Source organism: Zootermopsis nevadensis, unplaced genomic scaffold (assembly GCF_977971745.1).
Source record: "Zootermopsis nevadensis isolate Lab colony 2312 unplaced genomic scaffold, Znev_1.0 Znev_ptg000007l, whole genome shotgun sequence".
NCBI classification, from domain to species: domain Eukaryota; kingdom Metazoa; phylum Arthropoda; class Insecta; order Blattodea; family Termopsidae; genus Zootermopsis; species Zootermopsis nevadensis.
Window position 1 is genome coordinate 498,046 of NW_028259139.1, and position 19,040 is coordinate 517,085.

Here is a 19,040-nt window from a genome sequence, read left to right on the forward strand (position 1 = left end):
TCTGATCTCTGTACCAAATGAATGCTTAGTTGTAATAACTGAATTGTTTGGCATCTCACTGTAATCGCTTAATATCCAACATATTATTTGGAAAATAAGGAATAATGCAGTATGAACAATAAAATTATAGAAGAAATTTAAGAGGAAGAATCTTGATGTACTTACTATATTTTTAATTCTATCTATCTTATGGAATGTCTTAATAGTTTAATTCAGTTGAATTGTCACCACATAAGGTCACTATAGGAATTGTAGGATTCGTAACTTGAATACTAAAGGAAAATAGAAAGGTGGGGGTGCCCTAACTCTTTTAACGTTTAGCAATTTTTTAAACAATTAAAAATATTGCTCAGTACGAATTCATGCACACCAAAACCAATGGCAACGAAGTTTCAGTAAATCTGTACGCTGAAGTACAAAATAGATGAAAATAAGTTTTTCATGTCAATCCACACAAAATTTGTTACAGTAGAAACAATTGCTAACGTGTCGTACTTGTTCGTTGTTTCCAGTGCACCACGCCCAAGCCCCACTGTCAAGGGACTCTGACTCGAACACGTTCAGCCGCCACATCAACTTGCACCTCACATACTCGTTCCAGTCACAGCAGTCCGGCAAGACTGCCATCTTCGTTCCCCGCGGTAAGTGCGACTCTAACCTAACTCTAACCTAACTCTAACGTCTCATTCACGCCCTGTAGGCGGCTCTGATACTCATATCTAACTAACTAGATGACGAAGGTTCATCACCGAATTAACCAAAGCCCTCCACCGGACCCTGTCCTGGGCCATCAAAATCCAGTCTCCTTCAACTCCTATCTCCCATAGATCCCGCCTGAGATTATCCTCCCATCTATGTCTAGGTCTCCCCAGTGATCTCTTCCCTTCAGGCTTCCCAACCAGTACCCGGTGCACACTTCTTGCCCCATCCATGCGCGCTACATGCCTCGCCAATCTCATTCTTCTCGACTTAATCACCCTGACAATACTGGGGGAGGAGTACAGATTTTTAAGTTCGTCATTGTGCAGTTTTCTCCATTCCCCATCGTCTTCTCTCCTAGGCCCAAATATCCTCCTCAACACCCGATTCTCAAACACCTGCAATCTGTGTTCCTCCCTCAGAGTGACAGACCATGTTTCGCACCCATACAAAACAACAGGCAAAATTATTGTTTTGTTTATTTAATATTCAGGTTCTTAGAAATCAGACAAAATACTTTGTACTGAGAAATAGCAAGCATTTCCGGAATTTAGTCTCCTCCTAATTTCTTCGTGAATATAATTTTGATTTCTTATTGTTCCCAAATATTTAAACTTTGTAAAACTTTCAAAGAATTTATTAGCCAGCCTAATATCATTCTGCCAGCCTGTCTGCTGACGGGATACTTACATGTATTTACTCATGGAAATATAAAAGGCTCACAGAGAGACATAACAATTTACACACTCATTATGGATTTACAATAGATCAGGTTCCTATTTAGTTTGGTGCAGAAGGCATGAAACCTCTCGAAAAGACAAAGATTGCACTTAAATAGTAAGTGTTTGAATAGCATAAAATATCGTATCGCAGGCGTCTAGATGAATTCTGCAGATCACAGCACAATCTAAATAAATCGTCTTATTTCTGTATGTTGAAGAGTGCCATCTCTTAACAAATGTACGAATTACGTGCGATAGGAAACCGGCCTCCATGCATCCGCCAGTAATGACGGCAGGGAAAGAGAGAATGAAATGACCGTCTGTATTAGCTTCAAAAGTGAACATACAATCATTTCTTTCAGTCCAAGACACGTCGATGGATGAGCTGTCACAAGACTCGATGGTGCCAACCTGCATGAGAGGAGAGGTATGAGACGAGGCCTCCACGTCGGCTGCAGCCTGTGACCATCCCGATGTTAGTGAGTGAATGCAGCTGGTTGTTGAAGGTCAAAGATGAACAGCGTAATTCCGCATGTTCATTGTAACGGTTTAAATTATGTGCTTCTTAAAATGTTGTGTTGAATTTCTATGAACGTTATATAAGAATGTGTGTGTGTGTGTACCAGCGTGCGTGCGTGTATATATGGAATTCCTGAGTACGGGGTCATTCAAAATACCCATACCAATTTATCGATTAATTTGTATAAAATTATATCGCGCAGAACAGAATGATTCTTGATTTCTGTAACGACTATTTTGAGTCATGTGGTTATAAATAATGAAAAATTATGAATTGGATTTAACATGGAAATGAGTAGTTGTGATTTATTTAAGCATTTTCCCGGAGGCTAGAAGAAAACAGGAAAAAGATCAGTCGGAAGGGTCGTTCTTCTGCCAAGATCGAAACCGGCGACTTTTCGATTATGAAGCAAGATTGCCAACCACTGCACCGCGGTAAGATAAATTATTGTTATATTTGTAAAGTATTGAATTGCACTGAGTACTTGCGGCTTTTAAAACAAAGAAACTCCATTGAGTCAAGACTTTATCCCACTGTTTAACAGGAAGCTTTATTACCATGACTCCTTCGCTGACTTAGAGTTTAATGAATTCTTAACTCGCGTGGTTAACTTCAATCTCCTGTAAAATCCCAGGGCAAGAAAATGCGAAACAGCTAGATCAGGGCCCAAGGCCAGACTCGACGTACTGGCGAAAAGTATAGCCACGATTCGCTTGCCAACAGAAAACAGAATGCATCCTGGGATGACGTGAAACTAAGGAGAAACATTGGAGGTATTATGTCAAGTGCTTTGGCAAGCCTTTTGTCTTAAAATTCTTGGCGTTGTTCCTGTTTAGTGCTTCGACAATTCTATAGATGGTGCGCTGTTGCCACTTATGAGAGCCATCTAGTGACGAAATTGTACACTGCTTGATCTCACCGTAATAACATGGACACAATACCGCGTTGTCATAACAATAATAATGTACTACTTACATCAAGATACTAGTTAGGAGCTTTTATCGCCTTCAGTAAATGTGTCAGATATGATGCCCCTAACCTGGGAACGCGTAACGGAGAGTATAATAATGCCCTGTTTTTTTCTAGGCTATTATTATTTTTGATGTACAGAAAATGTTACATTCAAAACTTTTTGACACCAAAGTACCTCCCTTGTTTTAGTAGCATTTTATTTTCATCTTAGAGAAAACACCGCATCTACATCAGAAACCTGCCTTTTAATTATTTTACAAAAACTACAGCTATTTATTTTTAGAACCCAACGAAACCCACAGAGATGGTTACATAACAAGTTCCTAAACATTAAAGCAAGGAGTACAAGTTTTTGATAACGCGGTGCTAAGGAGAATATTTGGACATAGAAAGGATGAAATAAGTGGGGAATTCAGAATAAGTAACGAGGACCTGCATGAATTGTACGGGTCTCCTAGCATAGTGAGGATAGTGAAATCTGGGAGGCTCTGATGGGCTGGACATGTAGCACGCATGGAGGTGCATACAGGATTTTGTTAGGAAATCCTTCTGGAAAACGACCACTGGGCAGACCAAGAAGGAGATGGGAGAATAATATCAACATGGATCTTGGGGAGGTTGGCTGCGAGGATGGCAAATGGATGGAGCCGACTGAGGATTATGGCCAGTGGTGGGTTTTGGTGTCGGTGTTGAACCTGCGGGTTCTGCCACAAGTGTGTTAGTTTAGTAGGCCTATATGTAATGAACAGTGACCTTAACCTTTTAAAATTTATGGTTAAATGACATTTTTTTAAAGTTCCTAGACACACACTGAATTGTTCTAATGCTGCTACCGTCGTGTCAAAATTGTTGATGGGTACTTTACCGTGTGACCTTTAAAATCACACTGACCAAAAAATTTAAGAGCAAATTTCTAAGAAAGTTTAAAGTCATTAATTTCAAAATCTTCTTTACTTCCTGCCTTATACATTACACACAGAAGAAACAAGGATCGATCAACTTGGGGTAACGTGTGGTGAGTTCACTGCTAGCAACATTGATGTAAAAGTGTTGCCATGACATTTGATTACCAGCGTTGCTTTTATAGAAATACTTACGATTATTCAGAAAAAAATGTTGAAGGACGAGAAAGAGAACTGTGGGTTACACTGTATCTTGAGAAGCATAATACAGATTTAGCAGCGTAATCCGGTCAGGAAAACTAGCAATGGCTGGGGGTTTGTCGTGCTGACCACACGTCACCCTATATCTGGTTGGATTATCACTCACCTCTGCTTAGGCGTGTGAACGTGAGGCCAGCAGTCAAGCTAGTCGGCTTGGCTCTCTGGAGCTGTTACGCCACGGATTTTTAATCTTGAAGGAAGCCCTTTGTTTCTGTCGACATTCAGACTTCTAGTATAGTGGTGGTTTCTTCTCATCCAGTATCCAAAGCCTAGAACAACCAGTTCCTTCTAAAATGCATCAGCCCAGTTCAGGTCGCATGAGTGGGTGTTCTCATTTTTATTTAATTTTTGTGTGTGTGTGTGGGGGGGGCACTGATTTCCTTATGTTCTGACACCCATATCAGTTGAATCCTGTTCCATTTACAGTGAGGACCAGAGGCAGTCCCAGACTAACTTAAGTTAATCTGATATTTGTCAAGTGCATTAACTTAATTCACATGCCATGTTAGCATATACCTCTGTCTCGAACAGAATCTAAGTCTTTTCCTTGTAACAACACTGAACCTGTGCCTCCATTTGTTTTTGATCCAACTGTGTACCGGATTAATCCACAGTTTTTCAGGGCAGAAATAATTTTCCCATCATTCTGTCAGGAAATTTGACCATGACCAAGAATATAATATAATAGGCCCTATCTATAGGATGGGTTCGTTCTCCATGTCCTGAGACATGTTTGGATGTTTATACCTCCCAGATCTCAGCTTTCTCCATTATATACAATTGAGTGTATAGATTCCTATCTGGCCTCAGCCTCTCTATCTTATGTGAAGGTCAGGGAGTCCCCTCAATTGCAGCTGTTCTCATATCTCTAATTATCTCTAGACAGGCTAGCTTCTGCAATTTGCTAAGAAAGTTTTATACATTACTCTAAGCCACCTCATTATTGTGGCACATGTGATTGTAGGTCTTACTACCACAGTGTATACCCAAAATGACTGTACATGTCCACAATGCCCTGTAAGCTCTGTTCAGTAGTCAGTGACATTCCTTGTGTCCTTGGTTGGTTTTGGTTCCTCTGTGTCAAACAGAAGATATGTCGAAGTCATGATCAGTTTCTCATGACTCCATGGACTCACGTATGTTACGACCTGTCAATCCTGGACAGATTAATTTCAATGAGAAATTAACACACAATTTTAATCAGAAAATTCAGACAGAAGAGATTGCTTGGAAGTCTTAGTCATATGTAGGAGAATAATATTAAAATAAACCTGAAAGGGATAGGGCATAAGGATGTGGACTAAATTTTATCTGTTTCAAGACAGCGATAACAGGCTCTTATGAACATGATAATGAACCTCTGGATTATGTAAAAGACAGGATGTTTCTTGACTAGCTGAGTGACTTATCTTCAGCTGTCTGCTTTAGATTGGTAGTTTAACCTTGTGACCTGACTTGAAAATAGGTCAATATTTTAAAAATATTACCAGGGGAACACAGAAAATATGCACTGCTATGTGGGGTGAGTTTCCTTTGGTAACCTGAAAGTACAAAATTTTGTGTTGAGCATATTGCGTGCAATAAACAATCTTCTACTTCTTGGACAATGTTTTATTTCTACATAAATCTGTGGACAAGTTATATGGATCCCTTAGGTTTACACAATGATCTGTTTTCATTGTATTTTTCTGGGTATTCTACTGTGTTGACATGACAATAAATTATCAGTGCTTCTGAGGAATTTGCTTCTCACATCTTATCCTTCATAATTCATTGCTGTTATATTCCTGTAAGACCCTCTGACATTATTTTGTTGTTGTTACTTCAAGAATGAAGGATAAAAAAGCAAGTTTCTCCAATACATTGGTAAGTTTTGCCATTTGGTAAAGGTGTGATGATAGGAAGACTCTGCAATGGAATGGACAAATTATTTATTGAATCCTGTCCATGACCAAGTCATAGAAGTGGGAAATTTTCAGTATAGAGATGCCCATGATCAAAATATCTGGTGCTGTCTTGTGTAGTTGTATCTATGGATCCTTCTCTGGCAAGAGTTCATTTCTTTCTCACTAATACTATAGCACACATTCATTTCCATCGAAATTATTATAAACCAATCAAATGGATTTTTGAATCACCCTGTCTGAACTTTTGTTATTAATCTTAAAACCTTACTTAACATATAGTGTATTGAAATATAAAATGTCCATACAAGCAACTGTTTACACTATGTAGGATACTAATGCCAAACGTGTTTCGACCTCTCCCACGCATCGTTGAAGTTCACAGGCACAGACGATGCAATCGCGGCTCACCGTAGACCAGCAACGGCCTTGAGACCAGTGGACTAACAGCAAAGTGCCCAATACACCAACTCCTGTGCAGCGAACATCCAGTGGAGTGTTACTAAATATGGTTTTGTAAAGAACTTACCTTTACACTGTGCTAAAACCATTATCTGTTGATTTATGTTATAAGAATTAACTTGTCTTTGTGCCACTGATGATGACCTCTTGAGGTTGAAATGTGTTTGGCATTAGTGTCATTCATAGTGTAAACAGTTGTTTGTATGTACATTTTATATTTTGTTATTAAGTTATGTCCAGACCTGGATCCTCAATTTTGAGATTGTTGTGCAACATTCTTTTAATGCCGTTACGAACCAAGTTTCTGTCTCTATCTTAAATGATTTGTGAAGTGTCTACACGGTTGTAAAACATGGTGGATAAAGGGAGAAAATTTTTCTGCAGTAATATTGATGCAGTGTTACACAACAGTTTTGAAACACATTGTCGTGGACATACCTTTATATTTCCAAGCTGTTGGTCGAGTAATATATTTGAAATGAAATACACATTTCTGAAATGTTCATAAGTAACCATTTCTTAAGAAGTTCCTTAACCCATCCTCCTAACTTCCATGATTCTCAGTAACCATCAAGCATAAATAGTAGCTATTTTCATGAATAATAAAGAATCACAAGTAACCAATTTTCTGACAAGATTTATTCTGTTATGTGTCCAATGAATAATGTGACAGTGGAGAATATGTTTTGTTCAGAAATATACCTATAGTAAATGTTTTTATTACAAAATGCAGCCACAGAAAATGTTTGCTTGAGAATTGCTAGTATAGTGGATTATTGCAACTTAACCTATACAGGGTATACACAAAAGAATGGTGCGGTTTCAAAAGTTAATAAAAAATTTATTTCTCACCTTACACGGACACAACATACACCATCAGCGGAGGCAACTGTCCAAGTTTCTCATGCGTTAATTACAATCCTTCAGTGTATGCACCCTGGGTCACACGACACACATCCACACGGTAATCAAACTCATCCCATCCAGCGCTGTGGAAAAACACGATTGAGAAGCACTCGTACATTCCTGTGAAAATGGGGAGGAGCTCCGTCCAGTTGTAGAATGTAATCGTCATAATTGGTATTCAGTTGGGGTAACAACCAGCTTACCAACATGTCCAAAAATGAGTCGCCAGGCACATTTGGACCATTCTTTTGTGTACACTATGTATAATGTTATCAGCCAAGGTAGCTCAATCAGTAAAGTGACTGGACACAAGCTGGATGGCTAGGATTTCATTCCCAATATGGAAAGAAGTTTTTTCTTTGCCATCATATCCAGGCTGCCTTAACTATTTGTTCCCAATTTAGTAGATGTCAACTGGGATGGAGGAATTAGTTGGTTCAACTGTTGGAACTGATGAACATGATTTTTCTGTGGGATAGACAGTGCTGAGATTCTACGGGTTGGCTGACTGAGCTTATCAGTGTTGGCTGGACTGCTTTTGCTGAGACAGTGTGGATTGTTGCATATCTAGGTTGTGTTACTGAGTGTTGTCTGGGCTGGTGGAGAACTTCTTGGGAGACTGAAGATCAGTAATCCCTTTGACTATCTGGTGAGTATTCAATATTGAGAGATAGAATGATGGATGTTGTTGTGTCACGAGATAAATCATTGGTATTTCAATGCCACATCAGACACCTGAATGTACCTATCAGTTGCATATGTCATATTTTATTGACCTACATGTTTTTAAGTAAAATATAATAATCTCATATTAGATCCATTTTCCAGTTTAAGAAACCTAACCTCTCTCATCTTAAAACTTTGCATAACGTTTGGTGTATTAGAATATAAAATAAGCATCTCTCAGCCTGTTTTTGGAAATGGGTGTATTTTATGACATTTTTGTGTGTAATAAAGTATGGTTGATAAGCCTGTGTCGATGACATAAATGAATAGAGTTTAAGAATGCCCGGGATGGTAAAGTCAATTTTCCAGTGAGAGAAGAATTGATTGCCATGCTTTAAAGTTTGACTGTGAAGCCTGTAGAAGAAGGTGAAACGAGAGAAGTACACATTGAATATCTTACTAAAAATGTTTCAGACAAATGTAAATTACTGAAAGAATTATTTAAAACTTTGCTTGGATTGAATGAGGTTATGTCTGATATCTGTGCAGATTGTCTTAAGCAGGAAATGGACAATTTCAACCTGCTGCTGCAGTGACAAAAGCTTCACAGAATCCAATCCTGTGTGTTATATTTTATCACGCTACTCATGATCACCATGTTCTGATATAATTGTAGCAACTGTATTTTCAAGAACTGTTTTAATATTATTTATATTCTATTAAATCCAAATTAGTTTTAAGACATTCTTGACAGATAGTTTTTACATGGTGGTGGATATAGAGGTTTTAACAAGGCTGTGAAGAAGACTGGAAATAATTTCAAGGTGAAGCAAATGTTTTACCCAACTTATATTTGGTTTTTCATAAAATTTATTGACTATAGCTTGGATGTGATATAATGCGAGTTAGTTCAGGACTCAGAATTTTACTGCTGTCTTGATACCAGACATGACTACAATGTTGGGGTTATCACTTTTGCTTCCTGCTTGCCTTTCTTGAGGTCAATGAGGTTATGATGAGGATTATTGATTGATTCAAGATTCAACAACACTCTTTTCAGCTGCATAGATTGTATAATATCGAATGGTAAGATGAATTGGAAAGGATGTTGGAAGGAAGTGGTCCTGGTCTATTTCAATATGCTATCTCAGCATCTTTCAGAAGGTAGTGAGAAAAACCATGAAGACTGTCAGTCAGGACAGCAAATCACTGGACCCAGATTCAAACCTGGAACCAACCACTTAACCCAGAAGCAATGTTAACCACTGAACCACAATATTGAATAAGGTGAGGATAGGCAGGGCTATTTGCAGTCATGCTAGGGAAAGGAGAGGCAGTTTCACAGTCATTCAGAATAAAATCAGGCAAAACAGAGAGTCAAATTAGAGAAGAGTGGTCTCCATCACACTCCACAGATTCTAGACCTTGGTACTAGATTCAAGTCAGTAGTGAGCTTCACACTCCAGCTACATGACAGAGTTGTGTTAAACTAATTTTCAGATTATATACATTGTCATACTTGCGTAATCTTGAATAAAACTGCGTTAGATTTGGCATGGCTATAAATTATTGGTTCAAATTCAGAAAATTTGTCAACTGACTGCATTTATGTAAGAATAATAGCAAGAATTATATGAATCCTTAACATGTCGATGCTTTGACATCACATCTGTTCACACAAATGGAAACTACATTCAAACTATAAAAAGGAAGAGAACTTGATCTCCGTGTAGTTGCGTTTTCTTCGGCTCAAATTTCCTCTTAAGCATTTTGTTTCCAATCAATCTACAATAATATTTTTTTGCCCTTTTGAGGAATACAATATATAATTCTGTTTTTGCTTTAAATGAGTGTGAATGCTGGTGTCCTAATTTTAAAAAGCAGCATCCTCTTGTGTTTATATTATAACTTTTATATTTTAATTGTCACTGTTTTACACAGCATTAATTCAGCATCTATAATCACTGCACTATTGCATTAATGTAACACTAACCTTAAAATGAGGAACATTCAATAGGGATTTCACTGTAGTGGAGGGGTTCCTATAGAAATCCATTAAAGATACCTGCATAATTTTTAAGGTCTTATTCTCTACAAAATAGTTTGTGTAGCTAAAGAGTGAGAAGTGATGATTTGATTATGGCAAATAGGACAGGAAGGTGATCATAGATGGTGACTAGATAAGTATTTTGAAGGAGCTGGTGCTGTCCAAGCACTGGATAAGACAGAATGGTGAATACCATGCAAAACCTCACTCAGGATGCTAGAAATGTGACCAGAATTTAAACTATGTACCTCCTTAAGACAAATCTAAACATTACAAACAGATGAATGTTAGTGGCACAGTTGCGAAAGGGAACATACCGCAGCGAGACCTAGTAAACACTGAAATAAAAAATTCCAAGAAGTATCAGGATAATCTACTTCCAAAATGAGAAGTGTCCAGAAGTCAGAGGTTTTAATACAGCTAGACTGATTCTTAATAAAAGGAGAGAAGACATTCTGTCGGAAAGCAGGTACAGTTGGTGGACTGTATAGTTTTATTCATTGTTAATTTTCAGCAGCTCAGGGTATATCGCGTAGGATGAGAGATTGTGAATTGGAACGGATGTGGAAGGGAGCGGTCGTGGCCTAATTTAAGATAATAGCCCGGCATTTGGCTGGAGGGACTGAGGAAAACCACTAAAACCCGAGTCATGATAGACGATCTCCTGGACGAGATATGAACCCGGGACCTCCCGAATATGATGCAGTAGCCTATCGATGCATTTCATTTGACGCCCAAATGTGCAAATATGCAAATGAAGAATGTGTTAACATGGCAGAACACCCAAAAAATGTGCCACAGTGCACCATGTGGGACTTGCATTTCGTAACCGGTCACAATATGGCGAAAGTTCGTAAAGTGTCGTACCCATGTTGAGGATCCCTGCACTGGCGTAAACCAGTAGCTACTGGTCTCTGACGGACAGTTTCAGAATTACAGGATATCCTTGTAGGCTGGGTTGTTCTGGTGTATTTACTTCTACAATCATTTGTTTACATACTAATTGGTAAGTGCAATCGGATTTCTCGAAAATGTGCTCATCATATACACGTATGTACGTGTATAACAGATGATACTTGTTTTGTTTCATGCATTATCATTTGTATGAAATTACTTTATTTCCCATTTGGTGAACGTTTAACGATAAGCTAATTTCATGGAGCCAAGTCTTCCTAGGGAAGTCAACAGCGTAATGGCTCATCCGATCAAGATACCCTCTATTATTTTTATGGGACCAGAAGGAACAGCGTGCTCACAACAACCCACCATTGGTTACAATCGTGAAGCTGGGAACTTGATCCGCGTCGTCATCTCCTATTTCTCCAATATCAGTTTTAATTTTTTTTTTGTTCAAAATGGTCTCTTCCCAAACAAAATGTTGTACGAATGCTACATGTCTTGCCATCGTATCTGTCCTGAATGTTTAACAGCATCAGCACTAATTTCGTTTGACTTGTCATTGACTGGTCTGAGCGATCAGAAATTATTTTAGGTTATGTTCTGCTTAAATGCGTTCTGGAATATTTGTAATTCCTGGAGTTTTCATTTCGTTTGTTCTGCTAATTTGTCTGTTGTGACTCGTAAGAAGTTTTAACCGGATAATTGATAAACCAGCAGCTTCTCTAAATAATCTACATATCGATAAACTATACTGGAGAGATATAATAATCGGTTAATTGCCCGCCTGTGGCGCTCCGTGCTCGCAGGTTCGCCTGACCGTCCAGTGATTAGAAAGGACAAGGACAGGCAGTGATGTGTCTTGTTTGACGAAAAGTGGGACGAATTGTGAAGGTCTGTACCGAAGAGTAATATGTTCCGTGCAAACAAAACAATAAACATGTTTATTAATGTAGACCTATCTATGGAATCTTGATTTTAATGTACATCAGTAAGTCTGGATGTTTTGATGGATGAATAAAGAGGTGAAAGGAAAGATTGATTGATTGATTGATTGACTGGTTAAAGAACGTTTGGGTAGGTAGGATTGGTGTGTGGAAGCAACTGTATCTGATAGTAGCCTAATATAAGGATCCATTAGTACTAAATGATTTTGATGACGACGATACAACCACCAATACCAATACCAATAATAATAATAATAGTTATAGAATGTTAGGTTAGTAGTAGGTCTAATTCTACAGGGTGTTTATATAGAGATTGCCCGATAATTCATGTGCAACCCATTTTCTGTTTTGAAATTTGATTGCTTGAAATGCCCCAGTTTCCTCTCCACGAGATGTGCTGTTTACCATATGATTATATTTGATAACACTTAATTAGGCTTACACGTAAACTATTATTGGGACGAATAATTGTGTCGTGTAACGTTATTCGTTCGATATTGTGAGGCATTATACAAATTGTTGTTGTTCTGGGTTCTTCTGGGCTGAATACAGAGACACTGTTGTCTGAAACGTTTGGAATATACCTACGCGGCCACACGACGTCAAACCCAGAAGAACATCGTCATTTTTACCGCCTTGAGAACTTCAAATGGCGATGAAGCGAATCTTAAACACATACTTTCATATTCGTAGGGTTCCGCAGTGGCCGCTTGGTCGCTGGGACCGTGGGTTCGAATCCCACTCAAGCCATGGATGTTCGCTGTGCTGTCCTGTGTACAGGTAGAGGCCTTGCGACGGGCTGATCCCCCGTCAAAGGAGTCCTACCGAATGTCTATAGATCAAGCCAACGAAACGTTGGGACCCGCAGTGCTCAGGCACTTGAAGAACGGGTCGATCCCAGTATGATATTCGTATGCGTTTATCATATAATTCCACAGTCATGTTCATGAATATTACAATGGGGAATAATGTGATGAAAATTATTAGAAATAAATTACTTTTTCCTTTCAGACATGTCATCATCGAAAATATCAGTTCTGTTTCTTGAATGGCTTAGTTTTTAGAGTGGCCGATGTCTTGATGTGGTTTCGAAGTTTTACGACCGAATCATAGCGGAAGTATACTTTTTGGTCATTAAGAGTCAATTGACAAGAATCGCCTTATGTCATTTTACCCAGACAGATCATGAGCCATCTTTGGCTAAGCAGGACGTTTCTTTAAACTAGGCAATGGAGAAGTCAATATAAATCTTCCATGACTCTTGATGTTATATTGACGTATTAAGGTGATATGACGTCAGAGTGTTCTCCAGTTCTGGATTCGTGATACTCGTTCTGTTGGTTCGAACGTTAGGGGGAGACACAAAATGCTACAATTTTTTAAAATAATTGTGTTTTCAGGAAACAAGACGAAGCAGAACTTGGGAGTGAGAAGCCTTCGCCGTTTAACTTCTTTTCCGGCCAGGAATCCGGTCCAGAAATTCATTTCCACCGAAAGGTAAGGTTGATTTTTAAGGTGTGGGATAGCATACTGAATCAAAGAATTATTTTAAATGTTATGTGTCACATTTAGCCGCGTATTTTCTGCATCTTAGAAGGATTTTGTGAGAAAGAATCGGTTTCGTCTGACAGCTGTTTCTTTCAAGGTCGTCGTGATTAGACGTTAGTTTCATGTTTTCTACAAAGACGATGGACGCTGTATAGTCTGAGCTACTGAAAGAATCGTCGTTAAATAAATACGCGGAGGCGAAAAGATTTATAGGCCTGTCGCAATTGACTGTTAAATAAAGAGGATTTAATTAAGGATTTATTCTGGCTGAATATTGATGTGTCTTTGATAGATCTCAGCTTCGTTTATTGATTTAATAATATTTTTACACAGTTAATCATTCATAGCACGTCATATATAATGGAGGGCAGTAACCAGGAGTTTTCTGTCATTTTATATAGTTTAGTAATTTAAAAAAAAAATTAATAACTTTGTGAGCTAAATGTTTTCAATGACAACTAACAGCGGTATTTAAAACTTAGCATTTTTATAAAACGTTCTATTAGTAGTAATGACTGTAAAAACAATGGGCCTACGACGTGGACATCTTTTCTACGTAATTTTGTTAACTAATTGAATCTATACAAATGATTTTGTTAATAGTCAGCAACTGAAATGTTGGGGGTAAGAAGAAAATACATAACTAAACGGATGTTAGGCCTAATATTTGATTTAGGAAAGAATGTCGGACGTTTCGGTACAATTATGATGAAAGTCTTACTATTTATAGCTTCTGTGGCTTTTGTTTAATATATATATATATGCGCAAAACTGATGTTGTTCTCCAGTAAAGAACGCCTGTGTTGCGCGTGAAAAGGATTAATAAAGGATCAGTTTAGGATATCACACATCAAGAAACTTCATGAGGTGTACTGTAGTGTTGTTAGGTTAGTGGAACCTGAAAGTCTACGATTACGAGACAGGGAATTTTAAAGCGTCCACATGGTACTTCGACAAAGGGGTTTCAGTATAAGAGTAGAATACATATTAGAGAGATTAATTGTTTGGAAACTTTGAGTTCTGCCATAACAATGGCAGATTTTTATGAGGCCTGATTGAAGGTCCATTTGGCCCGACCCAGAGCCCGAATTAAGCCCGATCTATTTAAAATCTGCCCTGACTATCGTGTCTCTGATACATGATTCTTTTAATGCATAAAACCATTGTTCATTAACTAACTAACTAGATGGCTTACCGAACCCGAAGGTTCATCACCGAATTAACCAAAGCCCTCCACCGGACCCTGTCCTGGGCCAACAAAATCCAGTTTCCTTCAACTCCTATCTCGGATAGATCCCGCCTGAGATTATCCTCCCATCTACGTCTAGGTCTCCCCAGCGGTCTCTTCCCTTCAGGTTTCCCAACCAGTACCCGGTGCACACCTCTTGTCCCATCCATGCGCGCTACATGTCCCGCCCATCTCACTCTTCTCGACTTAATCACCCTCACAATACTGGGGGAGCAGTACAGATTTTTAAGCTCGTCATTGTGCAGTTTTCTCCACGCCCCATCGTCTTCCCTCTTAGGCCCAAATATCCTCCTCAACACCCGATTCTCAAACACCTGCAATCTGTGTTCCTCCCTCTGAGTGAGAGACCATGTTTCGCACCCATACAAAACAACAGGCAAGATTATTGTTTTGTATACTTTAATTTTCAGGTTCTTAGAAATCAGACGGGAAGACAAAATATTTTGGACTGAGAAGTAGCAAGCATTTCCGGAATTTAGTCTCCTCCTAACTTCCTCACAAGTATCATTTTGATTTGTTATTGTTGTTCCCAAATATTTGAACTTTGTAACCCTTTCAAAGGATTTATTAGCTACCCTAAGATAATTTTGCCCGCCTGTCTTCTGATGACGAGATACTAACATGTACTTAGTTTTTTCTGAATTTACTTCCAGCCCCACTTGTCTACCAGCCTCTAGTAAAACTTCTGCGTTCCTCTTTATTGTATTTATATCGTCCCCCAATAAATTAACATCATCAGCATATGCCAATAGCTGATGTGTCCCGTTCAATTGCAAACCCTCCTGCCTACCTTGGACCTTCCTGATGGCGTACTCTAGCGCAAAGTTAAAGAGCAAGGGAGACAAAGCATCTCCTTGTTTTAGACCGTTCTTGATGAGGAATGTCTCAGATACATATTTACCTACTCGAATTTTGCTGCAGGTTTCATTTAAGCACATTTTTATTAGACCCACTAGCTTCTTTGGTATACCAAATTCAATAAGAATATTATATAGCACTTCTCTCTTCACAGAGTCATAGGCTTTTTTGAAATCTATAAATAACTGATGTACAGTCCCACCGAACTCCCATTTTTTCTCTAGTATCTGACGAATGCAAAAGATCTGATCAATCGTTGATCTGTTTCGTCTGAACCCACACTGATGATCCCCAATAGTTTCATTCGCATATGGGGTTAATCTTGCCAAAAGAATGTTGGATAGAATTTTGTATGAGGTTGATAGCAGCGATATTCCTCGGTAATTACCACACTCAGTCTTGTCCCCCTTCTTATAAATAGGAATAATTATGGATTCCTTCCATTGATGTGGCATCTCTTCCTTATCCCAAATTAACTGAATAAGCTTATGGATCCTCATATGCAACCCTTTGCCACCTGCTTTAATTAATTCGGCCGGAATCTGATCAATTCCTGGAGATTTATAACTTTTCAACTTCCCAATGGCTAGTTCCACTTCATCTAAGCTAGGTTCTGGCACCAACAGTTCAGCTGTATGCATTTTAATCTGTCTAATATCACCAGTATTATGAACATTTAAGAGCTCGCTAAAGAAATTTTTCCACCTATTCACAATTTTTATTGGATCTGCAAGCAAATTGCCACTATCATCCTTTACCAAATTAGTCTGGGGTTGATATCCTTTCTTAAAGTTATTAATGCCTCTGTACAGGTCTCTGATGTTTTTTTCCTTATTATTTGTCTCAAGTTCAGCAATTTTGCCCTTCAGGTATTCCCTTTTCTTAGTCCTAAAGGTTCTACTAGCCTCACGTCTCACGTTACATAGATTATCCGCATTTGTTTTGTTTGGGTTCTGCAACCATTGAAATTTTGTTTGCTTCCTTCGATCTATTAATTTTGAACATTCTTCATCAAACCACGGTTTATTTTGCTTTCTCCTGTAGTATCCTAGTTTCTCTTTTGCTGAAATTTTGATGCAGTTTCTGACATTTTCCCACTCCCTGTTGATGTCCACACTTTCATTATCCTCATTTGTCTCTAAAATTTGAAACCTATTCGAAATTTCAACTTGATATTGTTCCTTTGCCTCTCCCTCACTTAATTTTTTCAAATCAAATCTTTCTGTGTCAAAATTTTGTTTAGTTCGTCTACTTACTGAAAGCCGCTCCCTCACTTTTGCTACCACCAGATAATGATCAGTGTCGCAATCTGCTCCTCTGAATGATCTCACATCAATTACATTTGTCTGCCTTCTCTTATCTACTAAAACATGATCTATTTGATTGTGTGTTCTGCCATCTGGGGAAGTCCAAGTGTATTTATGAACATCACGGTGTGGAAATTTTGTACTTTTTACAATTAAATCTTTTGACGTAGCGAAGGTCACTGCTCTGACGCCATTATCATTACTAAGTGCATGGAGACTCTCGCTGCCTATTGTGGGTTTGAAGACATCCTCCCTCCCAATTTTTGCATTGAAATCTCCTAGCAGAATTTTCATGTGATACTTGCCAAATGTATCAAATACTGATTCCAATTCTTCATAAAAGCTATCCTTGATATCATCGCTTTTGTCTTCAGTTGGGGCATGAACATTAAGGACAATGATGTCGCACCAACGTCCTTCCAAAATTACGTAAGACAACCTGTCACTAACAAATTCTACTCTCTTAACTGCTGCCCTAATTCTGCTATGAACAAAAAAACCCGTCCCTAGCTGATGATTGTCATTCCCCTTTCCATAGAAAAATGTAAAATTGTCCACTGGGATCGTGCCCTCCCCCTCCCATCGCACTTCCTGCACTGCCACTAAGTCTAACTTATAATTCCCTAATTCCCTACACACTGATTTCAGTGCCCCAGCCCTATAGAGGCTCCTAATGTTCCAGGTACCAAATCTCATGTCCTTTTTCAATTGCCGTGGTCGTGCCAAAGAGTCCGTCCTGATCCGAGGCTTGGTTGATTTTTTCGTAACACATATTTTTTTTAAAGGTGAAAGGTTGTTAGCCCTACACCCAACCCCCAACCTGGAGGACCAGGGTATCACTCTTAGTCTAGCGCATCTCCTTAGACCTGTCCGGCTTGGGTGACCCTACCATGAGCCGAAGCTCAGGCCGGCATAGCCCTAAGGGTCATTTGAGCACGCAAGCCTCCTCACCCGGCAGATTGCCTTCGACAAGGTGGTGATACCTTCGTTCATTAATTTATTTAAATACGCTGTTAAACATTTGTGGTTATTTTGGCGTTTGAGGAACGGTACACATACCGGATGGCAAGTTTGTAAGACAACTACTAAAATCTCTGAGAAAATGAAAGCAATGGGATTTATTAGGCGTGTCCCGGCTGATTCACGAATATTTAAACCAGCGAAACTACGAATAACTTTTTTTTTGCGTAAAAATAATGACCTAGAAAGAACTCAAAATGTTTGATTGCTATCATTTGAACCAGGCCCAAACCCGAATGTCAGTGCCACCATCCCAGGACCGCGCAGTCCACTGCCGTAAAGGACGCCTGTGTTGTTTTTATTTGCATCTGACGATGGTAGCTTGACAAGTGCCGATGTTGGAGTCAGACCGGAGCATGCGCACTCAGAGCTTCCTAATTAAAATACCGCCTTCAGCGAGAGGAGCCGCGCGTTGTCATGGTGACGTCGTGAGGGTTCTGGCTAGTTCGCCCCTCTTCTCGGTCTTATACTTTCGCCGAACATATTCTGATTGTTAGTCATAAACAATCGGTCCGCGACCCCGAGTGTGCTCCGTGATTTAGTAGTGGGTAATTAAAATATTGTGTACCAGAAAGTTTCCCCACTCAAAGTACAACAGCATTACGAGTTACATCAAACCATAAAATCTCCAAAATAATTTTTAAAAAGAGGACCTGTTATAACGTCTTCTCAAAATTGTTGAAATGTCATAATTATCACTATTTTAAGACGTTATACCATGAATTTTTTTTTTCAAAATGTACTCTTTTTTTTTTTTTTGAAGAAATGTCGTAATGTACCCACACACCCACCATGAGAGTTATCCAAATATATTTTCCGCCTAAGTTTTGTCACAATTAAAAATATATTTTGCTGTTAACATTTATCCAAAGTCGTATTTTCAGTGTCAGTTGCATATTTAGATTCAACGTTTTAAAAATGTTGGACTTTCCATAAATTCATTACATGCTCACAAATAAGTTCTCTCATTTATTTATTTATTTATTTATTGTTTCTTTGTCGTTGTGTCCTGTATCTGTTGCTTACAAATGTTCCCCTTTGAAATTCTCAAGATCGACTCAAGCATTTTTCGACTCTCGAACAATATTTTACAGTTTCCCGAGCGACCGCCTGTCCGTCCGTATGATTGCTATTGTTATTTATTTAAGCCATC

The 19,040-nt window shown here is 38.7% G+C and overlaps 2 protein-coding genes across 21 annotated transcripts in view; both read left to right on the forward strand.

The window, feature by feature from the left end:
• Awh (LIM/homeobox protein arrowhead) overlaps positions 1–2,232 on the forward strand; it is a 90,612-nt gene extending 88,380 nt beyond the window's left edge. For 7 of the 8 annotated variants that reach the window (XM_087343870.1, XM_022063978.2, XM_022063975.2 and 4 more), the window contains 2 exons: positions 513–641; positions 1,784–2,232. In XM_087343870.1, the coding sequence (XP_087199996.1) occupies positions 513–641; positions 1,784–1,854 (200 nt within the window). In that variant the 3' untranslated portion in view covers positions 1,855–2,232. Of the gene's footprint in view, positions 1–512; positions 642–1,783 lie in introns of those variants that run through there. The other variant, XM_022063985.2, reaches the window with a different exon arrangement.
• Positions 2,233–2,234: 2 nt separating this feature from the next.
• The window catches only part of LOC110829836 (uncharacterized), a 193,107-nt gene continuing 176,301 nt past the window's right edge, over positions 2,235–19,040 (forward strand). For 6 of the 13 annotated variants that reach the window (XR_015533875.1, XR_015533874.1, XM_087343878.1 and 3 more), the window contains exons 1-2: positions 2,235–2,375; positions 13,306–13,402. Coding sequence is in view for 4 of the 13 variants with exons in the window: in XM_087343878.1 (XP_087200004.1) it covers positions 2,345–2,375; positions 13,306–13,402 (128 nt within the window). In the remaining 9 variants the exon portion in view is untranslated. Of the gene's footprint in view, positions 2,376–7,090; positions 7,998–9,078; positions 9,302–10,992; positions 11,068–11,630; positions 11,853–13,305; positions 13,403–19,040 lie in introns of those variants that run through there. The other 7 variants (XR_015533877.1, XR_015533876.1, XM_087343871.1 and 4 more) reach the window with 6 other exon arrangements.